Raw genomic sequence first — 17,610 nt, forward strand, 5'->3', positions numbered from 1 at the left:
CATCTCAATGAAAGATACTGCCCTTGGAACCAGAAGAACCAACACAGAGTTTTGAAAGCTTCCATCAAAATGAGGTCACTAAAAATACTTGAAAGAAGAGTTTCAACTTGCAAAAACCTACTTTTTAACTAGTTAAACAGAAAACCACTGGTTGGCAAACCAAGCCCAACTTGTTGGCAGAGAAGGCCACTGCAGAAGACTGGATAAGTAGTTTGATAATATCCAGCATGCAACAGTTTGGGGCTCTAGAGTTACTGAGCTGAATTTTATTAAAAATGACACACAGGAGGTTATGAACTGCTATGAGGAAGAAATGAGAGTCATATTTCCTTTGACCACAGAGTCTTGTACACGATCCCAGAGCCTCCAGAACCTGTACTGTGTATCCCTCCTTCTCTAGTACTGTTTATTTAGAGGTCCACTCAAACGGGAAAGGAAATTAAAAAATTTGTTCATTGCTACAGAACATCCTCTAAAACCTGTATGAATAAATAATCCTTAATCTTGGAATTAATATGTTCACTCCTGTCTGAAATTAATGCTTGGGTTTTTATAGCCATTTCAATTAGGCAGTTTTTATTATTGGAGCTTTTAGTATAAGAAAAGATTCCAATTTTATCATAAAAGCAGTTACTTGGTCTAGTTCTAGGTCTCTACATAGTGACAAAAACCAGTAATCACTGAATTGTCTGGACTCGACAGGTAATCCTAAAGGAAAGAAGAAAGGCACTGGAATGCTCTTTCCTTCTGTCAATGTATGTGAACCTGTGTATCTTCTTGGCGGTAGGGGACGGAGAGGAGGGAGCTTTCACATAATTCCCTCATCTAAAAGAAAGTATCCAAAACATTTACAGTCAAAAAAATTTAAAATTGTTCTGTTAAACACTGTTTACTTTCAGACAATTAATTTCTAAGGGCACTACTACTTAGTAACTGTCAAGTATGTGAACACATCTGAGTAAGAGTTTAAATGCGTAGGTGACTTTTTTAATACAAAGACAGCTAGTGTTATTTTATTATGTCATGCACCAAGGAAGACAAAATAAGAGTAATGTTACTGGACAGCCCAGCATATGACACGATAGATTATCAGCCCACATGATGAAAGTCAGCAAACTAAACAACCCCCCCAAAAACCAAGGTATTGAACTAACAAAAAAAACCCTACCATTAATAAAGAACATATGAAGCTTCATGGCTAAGTAAACATTCAGTTGTTACACAAATCACTAAAATGCATAAGCAAGTTCCAACAGCAAAAACCAAAACACATGATATGACAAAATGTAGCTACCAGATGCAAATGTATGTAACAGCAGAGAGGAGATTATGCTTCCTCAGCCCCTTCCAATTAGCAATGCCAGCTATAATGGATGGGCTCCACATCCTGTGATGCAGTATCAGGCATACAATCCAACCCCCGTAAGTCCCCCCATCTACCCCACGACGACAGCACTTCCACTTAGCATGATCACATAAGCATTTTCTTTAAGTTTTCTGTCCTCCTCCTCAGTCTCTTAAGAACACTTTAATTTAATTATTGCCTTTGGTGTTTGTGGAGCTTTGTAGACTGCAGAGGTTATACTCCACTCGGTTAATATTGAGCATATGAAGTTTCTTACCTCCAATATTCTGAATAATTATCGTAGTTGCAACAAGGACCTATAAAAAAAAAATTGATTTCTTTAGAAAGGGTAAGGATAACTAAAATCGTATGTTTATAGCAGTCATAAAACACATATGTATTATCTTAAACAGACCAGATGTAGAAGCGATAACTAGTACTGAAAGGAAGGGCATCTTCTCTGTAGCGAAGAGTTTAACAAATGGAAACCAATGCAATCTAAAATGAATATAAAAGCAAAAAATCTCCCTGAAAATACTGCATTTTCATTCTGATGACAAAACAAGAGAAGTTACAGAGTGAAGCCTGTTCTGCAGACGATCAGGTTTTTAAATCACTGAAAACATGTGAGTGCATTCTAATTGACATCAGGTGAGTACAAATGAAAACGATCATTCACCTCTGAAAAGACAATTGGACTGCAGAGATTTGTACAAGCTACTTCCTCAGTCCAAAAACCTGAATATTTTTAACTGTCATGAATGTTATTATTCTTTTACACTTGTAAACTAGGTAGACTTTTCTTTAGTATTTGTGATTATTCATACTGGATTGATACGGAAGTAGAAATGATCACAGGCTACTAAAACATTTGTCTGAATCCAAAGAATTAACTTCCAACTGAAAAAACCCTAAAAGTGTCTAAAGTTTTCCCAGTGTTTTCAGTTCAGTTCTCAAATAGTACGATCACCTACTACAGTTTTTCTTTTTACCCACTGCTCTTCTTGATGTAGCAGGACCTTCCTACATGAGCACTACCATTAAATCAACTTGGAAAAAATTAAGCCACAGTTATGAGGAGAAAAACAAATTTGTACTTTTGAATAAGATCTGAAAGCAGAGTTGCCATTTTTTCAATCGATCAGCTAGAAAGTCATATCAGATTTTAAACAAATTCAAAGTCAGTTCAAAAGTCACTAGGGGAAGGGAAAAAAAAAAGAAAAAAGAAAAAAAAAGCATAGTATCTTGGAATTTGCCATAAATGGAAACAAATACTTCATGCCTTTGGAAAAGGAGAATCAGCAGTCTTTCAATAGCAGAAAGTCTCCATTCTCACAAATCTCAGAAAAATACGTTTGACAGGAAATCACCATAAGGTTGAATAACTGCTCTACTTCAAGAGCAGTTAACCAGTAATTTACTGTCAACCGAAGATGCCAGTTCAAGCAAGGTCCTACAGCAGTCCGTCTGTATCATCAGCAAACGACTTGGGTGAGGGAAGAGTAAGTACTACTTTAAAGAAGAAAGAAAAAAAAGCCACCTGTGCCTGACTGAAATGAGGAGCATTCAGGGACAGGATTAGAATTCAGAATGGTTGTGGTAAACTAGAAAAGTGTACAAATCAACAAGATCAGTTTAAAAGCCGTGCATTCAGGAAGTAGCTCTCAAATATATGACTTAAGATTTATTAGATTGCAAATAGAGAAAATAGTCTGAGATAACACAATCAGTAGCATGAAGCACCCAGAGAAACAGCAAATCTTGTTTTGGGACGTAGTACCGGCCATGTTCTATCTAAAATATAGGTAATAATTACATTTCTTGTCACTGTCAAGTTCTCAGCCAGCTTACTGTGTTCCGTTTGGCAGGCAAGTTTTAAGAAAGTTCTATAGGTATCAAAGATACTTCAAGAGAGAAAGATCAGTGTTCCAGAAAACGTCAGTTCATCAGGAAAGCTTGGTGAACTTTTGTTAATTATTTTATCAAAACAACAGCTTCCCAACCTAGAAATATTACAGTGCTCTCCATACACACTGAAAATAAAAGACCAGATGATTTTTAGCACAAATTATTTAAACTGAAAATTATGAAAAAGTATATTAGGGAGAATAAAAAAAAATTACTGATGTTGACTACATAGTGAAGCTGTGAAATCTCCTTCATTTAAGCTTTTAAATAACAGATTAGACAAACATCGGCCAAGAATGGTTTATGTATGTTTAGCCCTGCCCCAGAGCAAAGGCAGACTAAGTCACATTTTAATATCTCCTTAAGCTCTACATTTCTATGACTTTTGCATCTAATGGCTTGTGGTTAATGTGTACGGAACAGCTCCTGTAAAAAATAATTTTATTTCATACCTTGCTAATATCAAGGTTTATTATCTCTTGAGGTTGATCACATCTTAACTTTGATCGATAAATATTGATCCTCACAGACTACATTCACATATGCTTATTAATGCTAATGGAAGTCTTACAAACACCTAATAGCTTAGATTTAATTCTCAGTTACATTAAAACAGAAGATATTACTTTGTTTCAGTAAACCATTAAAATCACACTTCTGTGTGGTAAAATCTGCTTTTAGTATCGTGTAACTGAAACAGAGCATAGAAGTCATAATATTAAATGTGCAGTATTCACAAGTAGTATGTCCTGCGCACCCAGTATTACTGGACAACATTGTCTATCAGGAAAAACAGATTCAGTACACACTACTAAAAAGGCATGGCTTACATGTTCATTACTCTCATACCAAAAATGGTCAGTTTGCTGGTGGCTGTTTTGGTTTGTTTTTTTTTTTTAAATCATGAGATAAAACAAGTAAGAAACATTAATCTGAAGAGTTTATTAAAGAAAAGAAAAAAATTAACATGTATTAAACATACTCTTATTTGTTCCTATTGTGCAAACTACATGAAAGGCAAACACTTATCTTAGATCTCTATTACATTCTAGAACAACAACAGTAAATCACTTACCCGTCTCTTAGTTTACAGCAGAGGTACGATGGGACTGTAACAAACCTGAAACGGACTGCTGAGCCAACTTGACAACAACGCCCATGAGCGTGTATTTGTACATACAACTAAAAAATGAACACACTGACAGGAAAGTAGCGCAAAATCTTGCATTTAAGGAATGTCTATTTTACTGTTAACTAAAGTTTGGGCTTCCACAGGCCAGACACACTAACTGAAACGTAGCAAAAAGCTTCAGGACGTAACGGATTTTTCAGGATACTAGGACGTCAGTAATTATACTATTTATTTCATTTATATCTCTCTACTATGCAAAGAACAGTTGTATATCAGAAGCATGAGACCAAGAAGAAAAATACACAGGTAAAAATGAATCCTCACCTTTCCCGCTGATCCAAATGCAAACAGGCCAAGGTCTTCATAAGAAGTGACAGCTGTTAGTAAGGAAAACAAAGCTAAGATACTTCTAACTTCATAACCACTTGAAAGCTCTAGCTTTGCCTTTTTTCCCTTTTTAAATGAACATAACTCAGGATAGAATTAAAAGAGTATTTTATAGGGTTTTTTTATTTACAAAATAGCTTTTATACACACCTGTACTCCTGCTACAAAATACAGCTATATGCTCAACCGTTCAGAGACTCTCCAAAAACTCATTTTAATATTAAAAATAGTAATATTTAAAAAATAACAACATTAATGGCAAACTGCCTTCTCCCAAAGATTTTTGCAAGTGATACTATAGGTGAAGAATTCTGAAATTAGCCTCAACAATTATATATTATATTCCCATATTTTATTTGTTAAAAGGGTACACTTTTCTTTTAAATGAAGACAACAACAGAGGATCCATTTTAATCTTTCTACGAATATAAACATCAATCACCATTTTGCCAGCTTTTAAAAACTCAGCACTATCAATTTTCAAGAGAGCTGAAGGTAAACACCTTCCTTGGTTGAAATCTATTATTAAAAAAACAAAACAAAACACACCAAAGCAAAATCAAAAACAAAACAAAAATCCTGCCCTTACCTGCACCTGACTTACATAATCAAATTAAAATAGCCTGCGGTTTCCTGTATGCTTTTGTTGAGTTTTAGCTGAAGCTCACTTCTAATATTGCTGGTAACTCAAACCAATCCCTTCTCAGAAAGAAGGAAGTCATATTAAAGTCTTTCATTGTTGCTCTGTATTTTGTCATTAGAAACTCAAGCGATACCAAAAAGATGAAAGTTTTCTGAGAAATACCACTCACTTTCTCGGTATATAATAAAACAGTCTGCAGTTGTAAATGCCTCAAAGGGTAAAATTAATCTCAAAACCATATAATTTTATTGTCACAACACTTGCTTTCTCTTCCTTGGTTCTACTTAGTACACTACTGCTTCTACTCCTGTTACATCTTAATTTAGGGCCCAGCCCTGCAATTTGAGCTGCTGGGGGCAGACCTTCACACCTGAGTGAAGTCCCACTGAAGTAAATGAAACAAGACATGGGAGACGCAGGCGGTTCGCAGGGATCAGATGACCGGACTGGAGCCTCAGACTGCCAACTGCCCAAGCTTAGGTGTTTTTCTTTCACTGAAGTTCTGCACACAATCAGATCAATGCTCCAGAGGGAAAAAAACCCCAAACTTCATTAATTTTCTCATATGATTTTCTCAAGGGCGATGTTTCACATTCTGCTCTACTACTAACACCAATATGCTATGACAAAATAAATGACGTGACAAAATTAAATGAGCCAGAGTCAGCTCTCAGCATAAACCCGGACTAATCTCTTACATCTGCCATTACACTGATACAAGTTATATACAGATATAATCAAACAAGAAGTATGTCTTACTAGATTTTACCCTGTATTTTTCTTAAATTTCTATTTATAAAGTTGTTGATCACAAGAAAAAAAAATAGGATTTTAGAAGGCCATCTCCAATGGCATTAAAAAAAAAAAATCAGTAAAATGTTAAACACATTTAGGAAAGAGTTGTTTTCACCACATGGGAACAAATACACAGCATACACGTATGAGGAGTTACCAACAAAGAGAACAAAATTTTCCACACAATTCCAAAACAGCAATATGAAACCTTAGAATATTTTCTATAGTAACTCTGTTTCTGTAATCAGTTTAGTCCTGTGAACACTGGGAAGCCCTAATACTTAATCACATTACTTTTGTAATGTCAAGAATATACGGATCAAAATATTACGCACAATTGATATAAAGATAAACAAGTTCTGCCTGATTGGCTTGATTTCTATTATGTTATTAACACTAAATGGGAATTACCCATTTAAATGCAAAGTGAAATTTGCAAGTATAGTATGAGCAATACTCATGACTAACTCATAAAAAGAAAAGAAAAAAAGCCACGGAACTTCAAAGTACATCCCACTTAAATTCCCAATTCCTCTGCTTTACAGAGTAAGCTTAGCCTTTGTCAGCCCAAACCCCAAAACAACGTAGGTCGTACTGAATTAACACCGGGAGAAAACATTGACTAAACTAATCCAAATCTAATACTTGACACTTGGGAACATTTTTTTTGCTAAGCCTTTTGGTCTACACAAATAATTTGATTTTGTCAAAGTCCAGATCAACATAATTTAAAAATTGAAGACACTTCTTTATTTTTAAACTACAATTAAAATGCCTGTGCTTAATAAATCTTGGTCTCTGTTTAAAATGGAATTACTATTAGAACTGCCTTTTCAGAAGGTATTTTATAGGTCAGCTCTTTCCTAGGATTACTTTTATGATTTGAATACCTGAATGAATAGTTTACAAACACTTTCAAAGGTTTTTCTTCTCCACCCTTTAAATTTTTCTAGCTCATTTTTAAGATAAAACTACTAAAAATTCTTTCCAATTCCCTGCCATGGATTAAGCTTAATACTATAACATTGTTCACAAACGCATGTAGGTTTTATAAAGAAACATGTCCAATTATCTACTTTGAAAGCAAACATGTACACAGATTTTACTCTGTCAAAGCACAACAGGTCATATTTCTCACTTTTTAAAGACAACGTTCCAAGGAAAAACTGTGAATGCTATCTAACATTTAATTACTTCAATACTTTACAGGAATCATAGTAAATATAATCCGAGAGAAATCTTATTTAAAAAAAAAAAAAATCAAAACACAGAAGGCCATAAATCCAGCAAACTTATCTAGACATAGTTCTGGTGCTAGTATTACCTGTCAACATTAGGTGATAACTAATTATTAACTGTAAAGTGCTAGTTTCAGACAAGAGAAATACTTCATCCTGTCATTTCAGTGGTATTCCTTGCTTTCAGTTGTGTGTATTTAAAAAATGCTTTCTTGAGGTGGAATGTTGCCTTTGGACAATAACTGAGGGGTTAAACCATTCTTGTATATTAGATCTCTAAATTCATAACATCGAAACTTTTCTTACTTCAAAAAGCTTAAACCCTTAGTTTTCCCCTCTTATCAGTAGTTCTTTTGCAAGGATCTCTTTAATTATTATTGTACCAGAGAACAACATAATACCACCCAGTGCCTATATAATACAGAACTTTTCAGCCTCAAATAAGAGGTATACAAAGATCGTAAAAAATCACCTCAAGGTCCCCCTTTTTTTGCTTCTTATGTGTCTTTCTAGCTACTTATTTCAGGTTCTGATTCCTTTCTACTAAGCAGAGCTCCAAGAGGAGAAAAAAAAAATTACCAAAGACTTAGTCCCAAATCATCAAGCAGCCAACAATATCAACCACAGAAGTAACCCTACCTCTGAAGAATATGTTTTAAGAATGTATGAAGAGGATCACTCGACAGGTGAAGAAGACAGGAGCAGCAGATCTAAGAAGAATCAGGAAGCAATCATCTGAGAGACCAAAGCTAGCTATAGAAAACAAAGCCAATAAGGAAAGAAACAGAAGCTTTCTCCCACCACCTTTGAAAAGAGAGGAAAACAGATGAGAGATGAGAGGGAAACAATAACCAGGTGACTGGAAGAGATGGAGACCTCCTGCTATAACGTGATCTTTGTGTACAAGAACTCAAGGAACTAGTCAGTTGTTTCAGTAACAATTAATAGAAGCAAGAATTAAAACATTAGCAGATTAGATTGCAGATATTAAATCTACTGTTTGAACATTCTCAAAGCAGTGTAATTTCTAAGGACTGCAACGTGACTTCTCATTCAGTACCAAAAATGCTGTAAAAACCTGTGTCTATAAAATGCCATGAGAATTATAATAATCCAATATGATTACAAAACCTGAAAGGTACCCATTTCAAGCCATAAACAAAATATATATTACAAGTAGAAGAATGAAAGTCTGCTATTTTATTGCTCTTAAGCCTTCACTGAAAGCAACAGTACACACTGAAGTAGCGTGGCTCAGCCAGCACCAAAATAATTTTGCTACAGAAATACAGGATCTATCTTTTTGGAAAGATGAGAGAGGCATTTTGAAAAAATGAAACTGAAAATCTAGAAACCAGTCAATTTGGCATTGACTTTTCACACGAAGTTTCAAAATCATATTTTTAAATGGCAAATAGTAATTGTGAAAAACATTAAATATTTCAACATCAGTGAATCAGACACAGCTATCTGTTAAGATGCTGTTAATTATAATAATTATACCGGGTCATGTCTTTGTGATATATGTGAGGAAGTATTTCAGAGATCACTGTTAGATAAATCCTTTTCACTTACCAGTCTGAGTGCACATACTGAGCAGAAGAAATACAGAGTAAGAAGCAAGGCTGGCAACAATCAGCAGCAAGATACTAAAAAACACAAAATATTCACAGTTACAGCACTTTTACAGCACAATGCACCTTCTATCTTTAAGAATGCTACTTTTGCAAGAAGTAAGCTACCACAAGACCAGATTTCCTCATTTTATGGCTTATATCTGCTGACTATGGTTCATATGGTCTCTGACCTTCCCAATACTTGCTAAGTTCCGCTGCTTATATTGTTCACCAAAGCATATCACATACTATACTGTGTAAAGGCCCGATACATGAATTACAAAGAGGACATAAACATAGGAGTTTGTGCGTATACGTATACACAGACAAACACGTATCTTCTAATGAAGTGAATCTAATGCTTAGAAAATGGTAAAAGTGACAATTCTGGTGACTTTGGCCCTGTTATCCATAGGTTAGTATGTACAACAAGTAGAAGTGCAAACAAAAACACAAGCTGATTCACATTTTTCAAATACGTAGCCATCCTACTCCAGAAGGCTCATTTCTGGAAGTGAAGGAGATAGCAGCTTTGAAACGTAAATATCAATCTATTAGGAGTAATGGCCAAGAAATTGCCACCCTGTGGCAATTTAATGCAACGTCTGGGCAGTACTTATGTTAGGCCAGATTTGAATGACTAAACCAAAGAGGGAAGATCTTATTCAACAATGCTGAAAAGCACAAGCTATTTATTTCTTCCTCAGTTTTTGCACAGGAGTCTTAGTAATCAAGTTATGTTCCATTTAAAACTACAAGCTGAGTTTAAAAATAAGTATGCATAAAAACTGAAAACTTACCTAAATCCCATGATCCCTGTGTTGGCCATAGCATAGGATAAGCCAAGTATCCCACTTCCCATAATTGCATTCATTAAATTAAATACTGAGAAACCAAAGGAAGACCCACGATTTGGAGGATTCTGTGAAAAGGGCAAAACAAAGTACAATTAGTGCAAGAGGTGTTTTGAGCTTTCATAGGAGGAAATTGAAGGGAGGGGGAGGCAGTCAACTTTTCCTTCCCTAATCTAAATCGGAAAATCTCTTTTCTCATTCTAAGACCATGCAAACCCTCGTGCATATACAATAACATGATGCTGTCCTGTAAGGACCCCAAGACGTCTATAACCTTGGACTACAGTGATATCAGAGCACAAAAAGAGTGCAGCAAGGTTTATGCTTAAAAGCAGGCTATCCCTGCGTGCTCGCAACAGGAGCGAGGGGCAGAGCAAACGGCAGCACTTCCAAGAGCTGTGCAATCAAAGCATCAAACGGAGCGCCAGGACCAGATGTTCAGCTTCCCAGGCCCGGCACTGCCCCGTGTCCCGCGCCCCTGCCCGGCCCTTCCCGCTGCCCTCGCCAGATGTCACCCCCCGGGAGCCGTCCTGCACAGCCCCGTCCACCCTCCGCCTCCCCTCTCCGCCGAGCTGCACCGACCGGCCCAACCTTTGAGCCCGAGGTCCCCCTCCCTCCCTCCCCCCGCCCGGGCCACGCTCCCCGAACTTCTCCTCAGAACCAACACCGGCCGGGGGCGGCCGCCCCCGCAGCCTCCCGGCCCGGGAGCCGCCAAGCCGCGGGGCCGGGGACCGCCCTGACAGACACAGGACCCGGGGAAAGCAAGCCAAGCCGGCACCCGCCGCCCCCCGACGGAGCGGGCCCGGGCAGTCCCGCGGCCGCAGCCCCCCTCAGGGCGCTCCCCTCCCCACCGCCGAGCCGCCCCCTCACACGCACGCTGCCCGACGGCGGCGGCAGCAGCAGCGGGACGGACTCCCCGTCCTCGTCCGCCGCCTCCTCCTCATCCTCCTCCTCCTCTTGCTGCTCGCGGGCGGACAGGTACCAGCCCCGCTCGGCCAGGAGCCGCCCGGCCCCCCGCGGCGGCGGCGCCATGGCACCCCGCGCCCCAGCCGCCTCGCCTCTGAGGGGAGCAGCGCCGGGGGGGCGGGCCGGGGGGGCGGGGCCGCCGCGGGGCGGGGCCGCCGCTCCACCCCCCTCCCCTCGGCGCGGCCGCACGCAGCGGCGCGGCGGCGCGGCGTCACGGCGGCGGCGATGACGATGATGACGTGCGAAGGCGCCGGCGCGCGCTGCGGGGCTCGGCATGAGGTGAGGGCGGGGGGGCTGGGGGAGCGGTAGCCGTGGCAACGGGGCGGCCCCGGCTGCGGCCTGCGTGCGGGGCGGCGGCCCCGGCCCCGGCCCCGGCCCCGGCCCCGGCCCCGCGGCCCCCGGCCGGGCCTGCTCACCTCCGGCCAGCGGCGGGCGGCACAGGCCGCGGTGGCCCTGAGGCGGCGGCTGCCAGCGGGGCTCCCCTCAGGGAGGGGCGGTGACCCCGGAGAGGCCCCCGCCCTGCGGCACCCCCCCGCCCTGGCGAGGGTCCCTTCCCCGGGTGAGGCCTGGCCGGCGCCTCTCCGACCCGTCCGGGGGTCTCTGTGCTCGGTGCCCGGTGTTGCTCGTGGAGCTCGGGCCGGGCGGAGCGGGTAGCAGCCCTCCAGCAGCACCCCCCCGCCCCCGATTTACTCAGATTACTCTGAGGGAAGAATGGGGCAAACGGAGATCTTGGCGGGACCTTGGTTACGGGGGAAAGGCAGGTCTTGCAAGGCAGTGTTGGGAAGATGTTAGTCCTTTTGCGGCTGCATGGCTGCGGGAACCTCCAGCCAGACCCGGCGAGGCGGCTTTTATCTTGCGGGCTTATCTAATACCGAGAAGCCCATGCAGACTAGGCCAGCAGTTTCCAGCTAGGGAGAAAGGGAATGCCTAAGAAAAACACTGGGATGCTGTGGCCTCTGGGTGAAGTCTTTCTCCTCTGTAGCAGACATGAAGAATGTAATGTTTATTTTTGAGTCAACGGGGAAAGGAGGTGTGCTTTGCCAAAGACTTGGGTTAGGGAAATGAGCTGGCTGGGAGATGTAGGGAGTCCCAGTGAGGAGCTGGGATTTGTGGGGGAGGGAGGATGGGAGCGGGGCCAGCTTTGCTAAGGGTAGAGCACAGCTCCTTTTTTGAAGGAGAGACCGCATGGCTTGTTACCCAGAAGGAGGGCAGCAGCCCTGTATGTCGGAGTGTAGATGTCTGAGACAGGCAAGAGAACTGCTTTCCTTTCAGAGCTCGTTTGCATCTCTCCTATCAACCCCCAATCTTAAAACAAACTTCCCAAGAAGTCAGGAGAAATGTCAGCCTCACACACTACCTAAATCATTGGTTCCTGCCTAGGAGCAGCCGATGCAGAATCAGAAAAGTTGGGCCCCTTTGGTTTGGCTCTAGTGGAGGAAACCATGCGAAGTGTAAAGCTACTTTTCAAGTCCCCATCCTATGAATGAACTGTGGAGAGGAGTTCAGTCACTTGAACAGACATTAGTAATGCTTCCCTGTACCTTCAGGGGAATTCTGCATTTAATTCATGGTCTTTCTGGCATGCAGCTCGTGGAGCAAAGACACTGCAGACTGTGTAACCCCTTACCACTGGGGTATAGGAGGCAGAAATCGGTGAGGAGTGATTATGACCACTATTGCTAATAACTGTTTTCTAGCAACCACTGCTTGGTAATGAACTTTATCAGAAACAGAAGGGATCCACCAGTAGGATCAAGACAGTAGAAATTTTTCCATTTAGCTTACTGGGATTAATATCATGTTTATTAGAACAAAGAGAGGTCACTGTTTTTTGGCAGGAGGGGATTATCTCACTGCTTAAAGTTAGTTAATGTTTAACTCTAAAAATACATTTGCAAAAGGACAGAAATTTGTAGTATATAATTCATAATAAAGAGCTTTACTAAACTATTGTGGATTGTTTCATATAGATGGAAATTCTAGTTTAAGAGAACAGCAAATCCATGTGATTTGCAGCCTTTTTAATGGAATGATTACATAATGTCTATAAAATGAATAATTTCTCTTCTAGGACTTTATGGAGATTTGGATACTCTGCCAAACTACTGAAAACTAACCGGTTTAGGACAGCTGCATCAAATACATCATTTCCAGCAGTTTGGATGCTATTGGCGCAATATTCTGGCAGAATACCTGCGCTGTTTGTAGTAGTTAAAAAAAATAGGTTTTTTACAATGCCTGAAACTGTGGAGGATAAAGCTAATCTAGAACTGTATTCACCGCATCCTGAAGTGCGTGGGATGACACTACTCAACAGAGAAGCTTTTAAAAGGACAGTTGTTGTTCCAGTTCTTAAAGTCAAGAAAGAAATTGTAAATACTTTGCTAAAGTCCCTAAAACATACGGTCCTACAGCGTCCTGGTCTAAAGCGAGTGGTTGAGGATCTGGAAGATGAGAACAGTAGACTTGTTATTCTGGATCCTCATAAAATACCAGAATTCTCATTGGGAGAATCGGAGGAAGAGGTATTAAAACAGCTTAATGTTCGTCCTGAGGTGTCCAAGTATAACTTGGAGCTGACTTACGAGAATTTCAAGTCAGAGGAGATCCTACGAGCAGTCCTTCCTGAAGGTCAAGAAGTCACCTCTGGATTTAGCCGTGTTGGTCATATAGCTCATCTGAATCTTAGAGATCATCAGCTACCATACAGACATTTGATTGGTAGGTAAAACAACTCTTCTCAAAAAAGTAATTCATATATTTTGTATATTGTTAAAAAGATATTTTAACAATTATTCTACCAATAAATTATTACTTGTACAAAGAAAACTTTGGAGCACTTTTCATTACTTTATATTTTGACTTTAAATAGCCTTGTGCTGATGCTGTAGCTGTGCACAGAAGGCACACTTCTCTCCTCTTACACTAATTGTGGTCTCGCTTCACTGAGCATTGGGTCAGGGTAAAGTACGTGCCTTAGAAAGATGTCACATCTGCAACCCTGAATCATTAGGGTGGTTCTAATACATGCTTACTTTTGTTAATTGAACTGTAAACAGCAGTGTTTGTATCTCTTGTAGAACATTAAGAGGTTGTAGTCCCTTAACTGGAATATCTTTTGTCCTCTCTTTCAGGCCAGGTTATAATTGACAAGAATCCGGGAATCACCTGTGCAGTGAATAAAACCAATATTATTGACAGCACATACAGAAATTTTCAAATGGAAGTGCTTGCTGGAGAGAGCAACCTGGTAACGAAGGTACAGGGTTTTTTTCTCCTGTTATTTTAAATTTAATATGTTAAAACCCAAAGGCATCCACTGGAAAGATGTGACGAAGAGATACTATTAAGACCATTCCTTTGCACAGTGCCCTTCCTGACACCTGTTTTAGAGTGTAAGAGTTGGCAGCTACTGCTAAGTTCATTTGTCCTGGTCTGCCAAGAGCAAACTCACAACCATAGGGATCATGAACGTTAAGTATTCTTTCAAGTTCACAGCCTAGATTTTAATGATACGTAAAAGCAGCTGAAATAAAGGTTTCTTACAGAGATACTAATTACAAACTTGTAGCGAGGGGTGTTTCTCACTCTAAAGCCAAAATATTTAACAGATTTGATCTAAGAAAATGCTATTTCTTAATTTCGCCAAGCCTTGTCCACTGGCTGGTATAAAACATAAGACTGTGTTTTTAAATCTCACTGGCTTTGCAACTTAGGCAAGATTTTGCCTATGCCTTTTTCCTTTTCTGTCAGCAGCAAGACAAACCTCATCTCTCCTCTGTTTTGACATTTTTCAGGTGTAAAGCACTATGTAACTGCCAAGTATTCTTCGCGTAGGGTTTCTTGTCTTTAGCTGGAAACTTGGCCACTGGTTCGACCAAAAATATTTTTCCTGTTAGCAGTTTTATACTTTTAGAAGTGAAAACATTAGATTACCAAATAAAAAAGTTGAATAGCTTGGTAGAACATCCTGTACATGCACAGAGAAAGCATTTGAATTGTCAAGGCAGAAGCAATAATCAAATATTATGGAGATGGTATCAGCTCATTAAGGATACATCTAGCATACCACTGAGCTGCACACCGAGGAGTACAGATACACTTCAGTATGTTTCTTGCTGAAGTTACTTTACTTCAGTCACACAATTCCAGTGTGGTGGTGCAAAGTCAGTATTACCTTGCATCCCATTCTCATCTGAATAAATACTGTTTCTTTTTAGTTCTGTTCTTAAGATAGTGGTCATCCCAAAGTTTGGGTTTGGATCAGCTTCCAGACTCTGTCACCTTGAGAGATAAAATACAGTATTTTTTCAAACTGCAGAATTGGCTCCCAATGGCTTTGAATTTGGCTGACTGTTGCCATTCTTGTGCTGTATCATTCTCAGATGCTTATTTACTATGCGGACTCTGCTAAGGCTTGAGGCATCTTCCCAAGGTCTGCTTTCAATAAAGGAGTTATCAGCTAGCCACAAAGCTCTTGAAAAGCCTCAGATTTTTTTTTTATGGTCATTTTAAGTTGCTGCTTTATTTCCACCTGGTGATTGAGACATGCATAAGCCAGCCATCTGGATTGACCGTTGGAACATTCCTTATGGGTATTTCTGATGAGTAGATCTGTTTATACCAGATTCATGTGTACTACTAATGGGACAAATGTCAATGTACACATTACCTTTTGATAAAGCACCTTGTTTTTTAGCTGTCTTAATTACTGATAATGCTTAAACATGCCTGGAATTTGAACACAGAGGCTTAAGCAAATGTTTTGGACTTTCAGGTCAAAGAAAATAATATTGCCTATGAATTGGACTTTTCTAAAGTCTACTGGAACCCACGTCTTTCCACAGAACATGGCCGTATCGTTGAGCTTCTAAAGCCCGGTGATGTCCTTTTCGATGTCTTTGCTGGGATTGGACCTTTTGCTATTCCAGCAGCAAAGAAAAAGTGCCACGTATTTGCAAACGATCTCAATCCTGAATCCTACAACTGGCTCCTGCACAACTGCAAACTAAACAAAGTAGACAACAAAATAAAAGCGTTCAACATGGATGGCAGGGACTTCCTCCTGGGGCCAGTAAGAGAAGAACTAAGTAAAGAGCTCCCACTTCTGAAAGAACAACAGAAAACCTCTTTTCATATAGTCATGAATTTGCCAGCTTTGGCTATTGAATTTCTAGATGTTTTCAGGCATCTCTTAGCCGGAGAGCCGTGCAGCACTGCTGGCCTTCCCACAGTGCACTGCTACGGTTTCTCCAAACATGACGACCCAGCCAAAGATATTCAAGAACGAGCTGAAGCTTCACTGGGAACCTCCCTGGATGGACGCTGTTCTACTTACCTGGTTAGAAATGTTGCACCGAACAAGGAGATGCTGTGCATTAGTTTCCAGGTTCCAGCAGACGTGCTGTACAAGAGGCCCTGCCCTGATGAAGGTAAGGAACAAGCCTCCTACGTGGCACTTGGATTTCAGGCTACACCTTTTGCTGTCTCAGGCTGGTCGCACTTTGTCAGCCCTGTGGGCCACGTCAGCCGTGGGACAGCGATTCGGTACTCCGGCGTGAGCATGGAGGTAGCCGGCAGGACTGAGCGCCTGCACGTGTGCAGCAGCTGCAGGGCTGCATGCGCTCTTGGTAACAGCGCTCTGCTCCTCTGATCCCAGCATGAGCCTCCACAGAAAAAATGGTGGACTGGATAGGATCATCCCACAGGCCATAAACCAGACCTTTATGCCTTAGATGGCATACTGGGGGAGGACGGGGTATCTAACGCCAAGCACACGTTTCTGTTAGCTAAATACATAAGAACTGGAGCTTCATTTTCACCCGGGGTAGAATAGCGTACTTCTGAGTGACTGGTCCCAGTTCTGACCCTTCTCCCTTATGCTTGCACGGACTCAGTTTAGGTCGGGAGTCACTACAGAATCAGCAGAATCAGGTTCTGTACAATTTCACTGAGAAATAGATATCCTTAGAGATCTTTGATGTTGAATTTGATTTTTGTTTTTTTTTATAATTGGTCATTTGTTTCTTGAAGTACTCGTAGAAGCTAGTTGGTTTCAGTGATCTTGCTCTTTGCGCTACATGACAAGGGGGGAGAGGGGGAGGCTTTCAGACTGCAGTTACATGAACTGGAGGAAAGGAGGTTTTGATAAAGCTTTAATGCCATGAAACTTATTTTTACGCTGTTGTTGGGTGGCACTGAGATGTAGGTCAAAACGTAGCTCAATATAGGTTTTTTGAAAGCTCTTTCTGGCATTTAGTAAAGACCGCCCATTATTGCTGTAACAGTTTTCATTTGTGACTGTTAATCCTGATTTTAACTCTCATCTCTTCCTGTTAAATCCCTTAAGTGTTATGTGGCTTGTGGTTTAGTTCAGTCTGTTTACTGTACGTTAAATAACTTACTTTTTCTAACCTTCTTCCAGCAAAACCAGCCTCGAAACGTCTGTGTACCAGCAAAGATTTTTCTGAAGAAAAGTTACTGAGTTGAAGACTAGAGTTATGGTAACTACCTCAGTAATTTGTGTGAGGTATACTTAGGTTACCTCTGGTTCACCCCTTGAATTATTTGAAGCATACCTGTGTTACTCATCTCAGGTGCCGAGATGCGTAATGCATGTTGCAGCTTTCCTTTATGAGCCTTGCTTCCTGCATTTACCTTTTTTTAATTGCAGGATCAATAAGCAGATTGAAATTGTTGTTACTACACAAAAAATAAAACTTCGCT

At 40.7% G+C, this 17,610-nt stretch overlaps 2 protein-coding genes across 2 annotated transcripts in view; one reads left to right on the plus strand and one right to left on the minus strand.

Moving 5' to 3' along the window:
- SLC38A6 (solute carrier family 38 member 6) overlaps positions 1-10,879 on the minus strand; it is a 42,131-nt gene extending 31,252 nt beyond the window's left edge. The window contains exons 1-5 of the mRNA XM_050897175.1: positions 10,795-10,879; positions 9,865-9,986; positions 9,024-9,097; positions 4,710-4,762; positions 1,623-1,662 (exon numbers count right to left, since the gene is read on the minus strand). Of these exons, the coding sequence (XP_050753132.1) occupies positions 1,623-1,662; positions 4,710-4,762; positions 9,024-9,097; positions 9,865-9,938 (241 nt within the window). The 5' untranslated portion in view covers positions 9,939-9,986; positions 10,795-10,879. The remainder of the gene's footprint in view (positions 1-1,622; positions 1,663-4,709; positions 4,763-9,023; positions 9,098-9,864; positions 9,987-10,794) is intronic.
- A 275-nt stretch (positions 10,880-11,154) lies between these two features.
- Positions 11,155-17,610, plus strand: TRMT5 (tRNA methyltransferase 5). Its single transcript, XM_050897587.1, has 5 exons — positions 11,155-11,163; positions 12,956-13,605; positions 14,019-14,143; positions 15,662-16,316; positions 17,309-17,610. Exons 1-5 carry the CDS (start codon positions 11,159-11,161, stop codon positions 17,371-17,373), a joined length of 1,500 nt encoding a protein of 499 aa, XP_050753544.1. The 5' UTR covers positions 11,155-11,158; the 3' UTR covers positions 17,374-17,610.

The sequence above is a fragment of the Gymnogyps californianus genome, chromosome 5 (assembly GCF_018139145.2).
Source record: "Gymnogyps californianus isolate 813 chromosome 5, ASM1813914v2, whole genome shotgun sequence".
Lineage (NCBI taxonomy): Eukaryota > Metazoa > Chordata > Aves > Accipitriformes > Cathartidae > Gymnogyps > Gymnogyps californianus.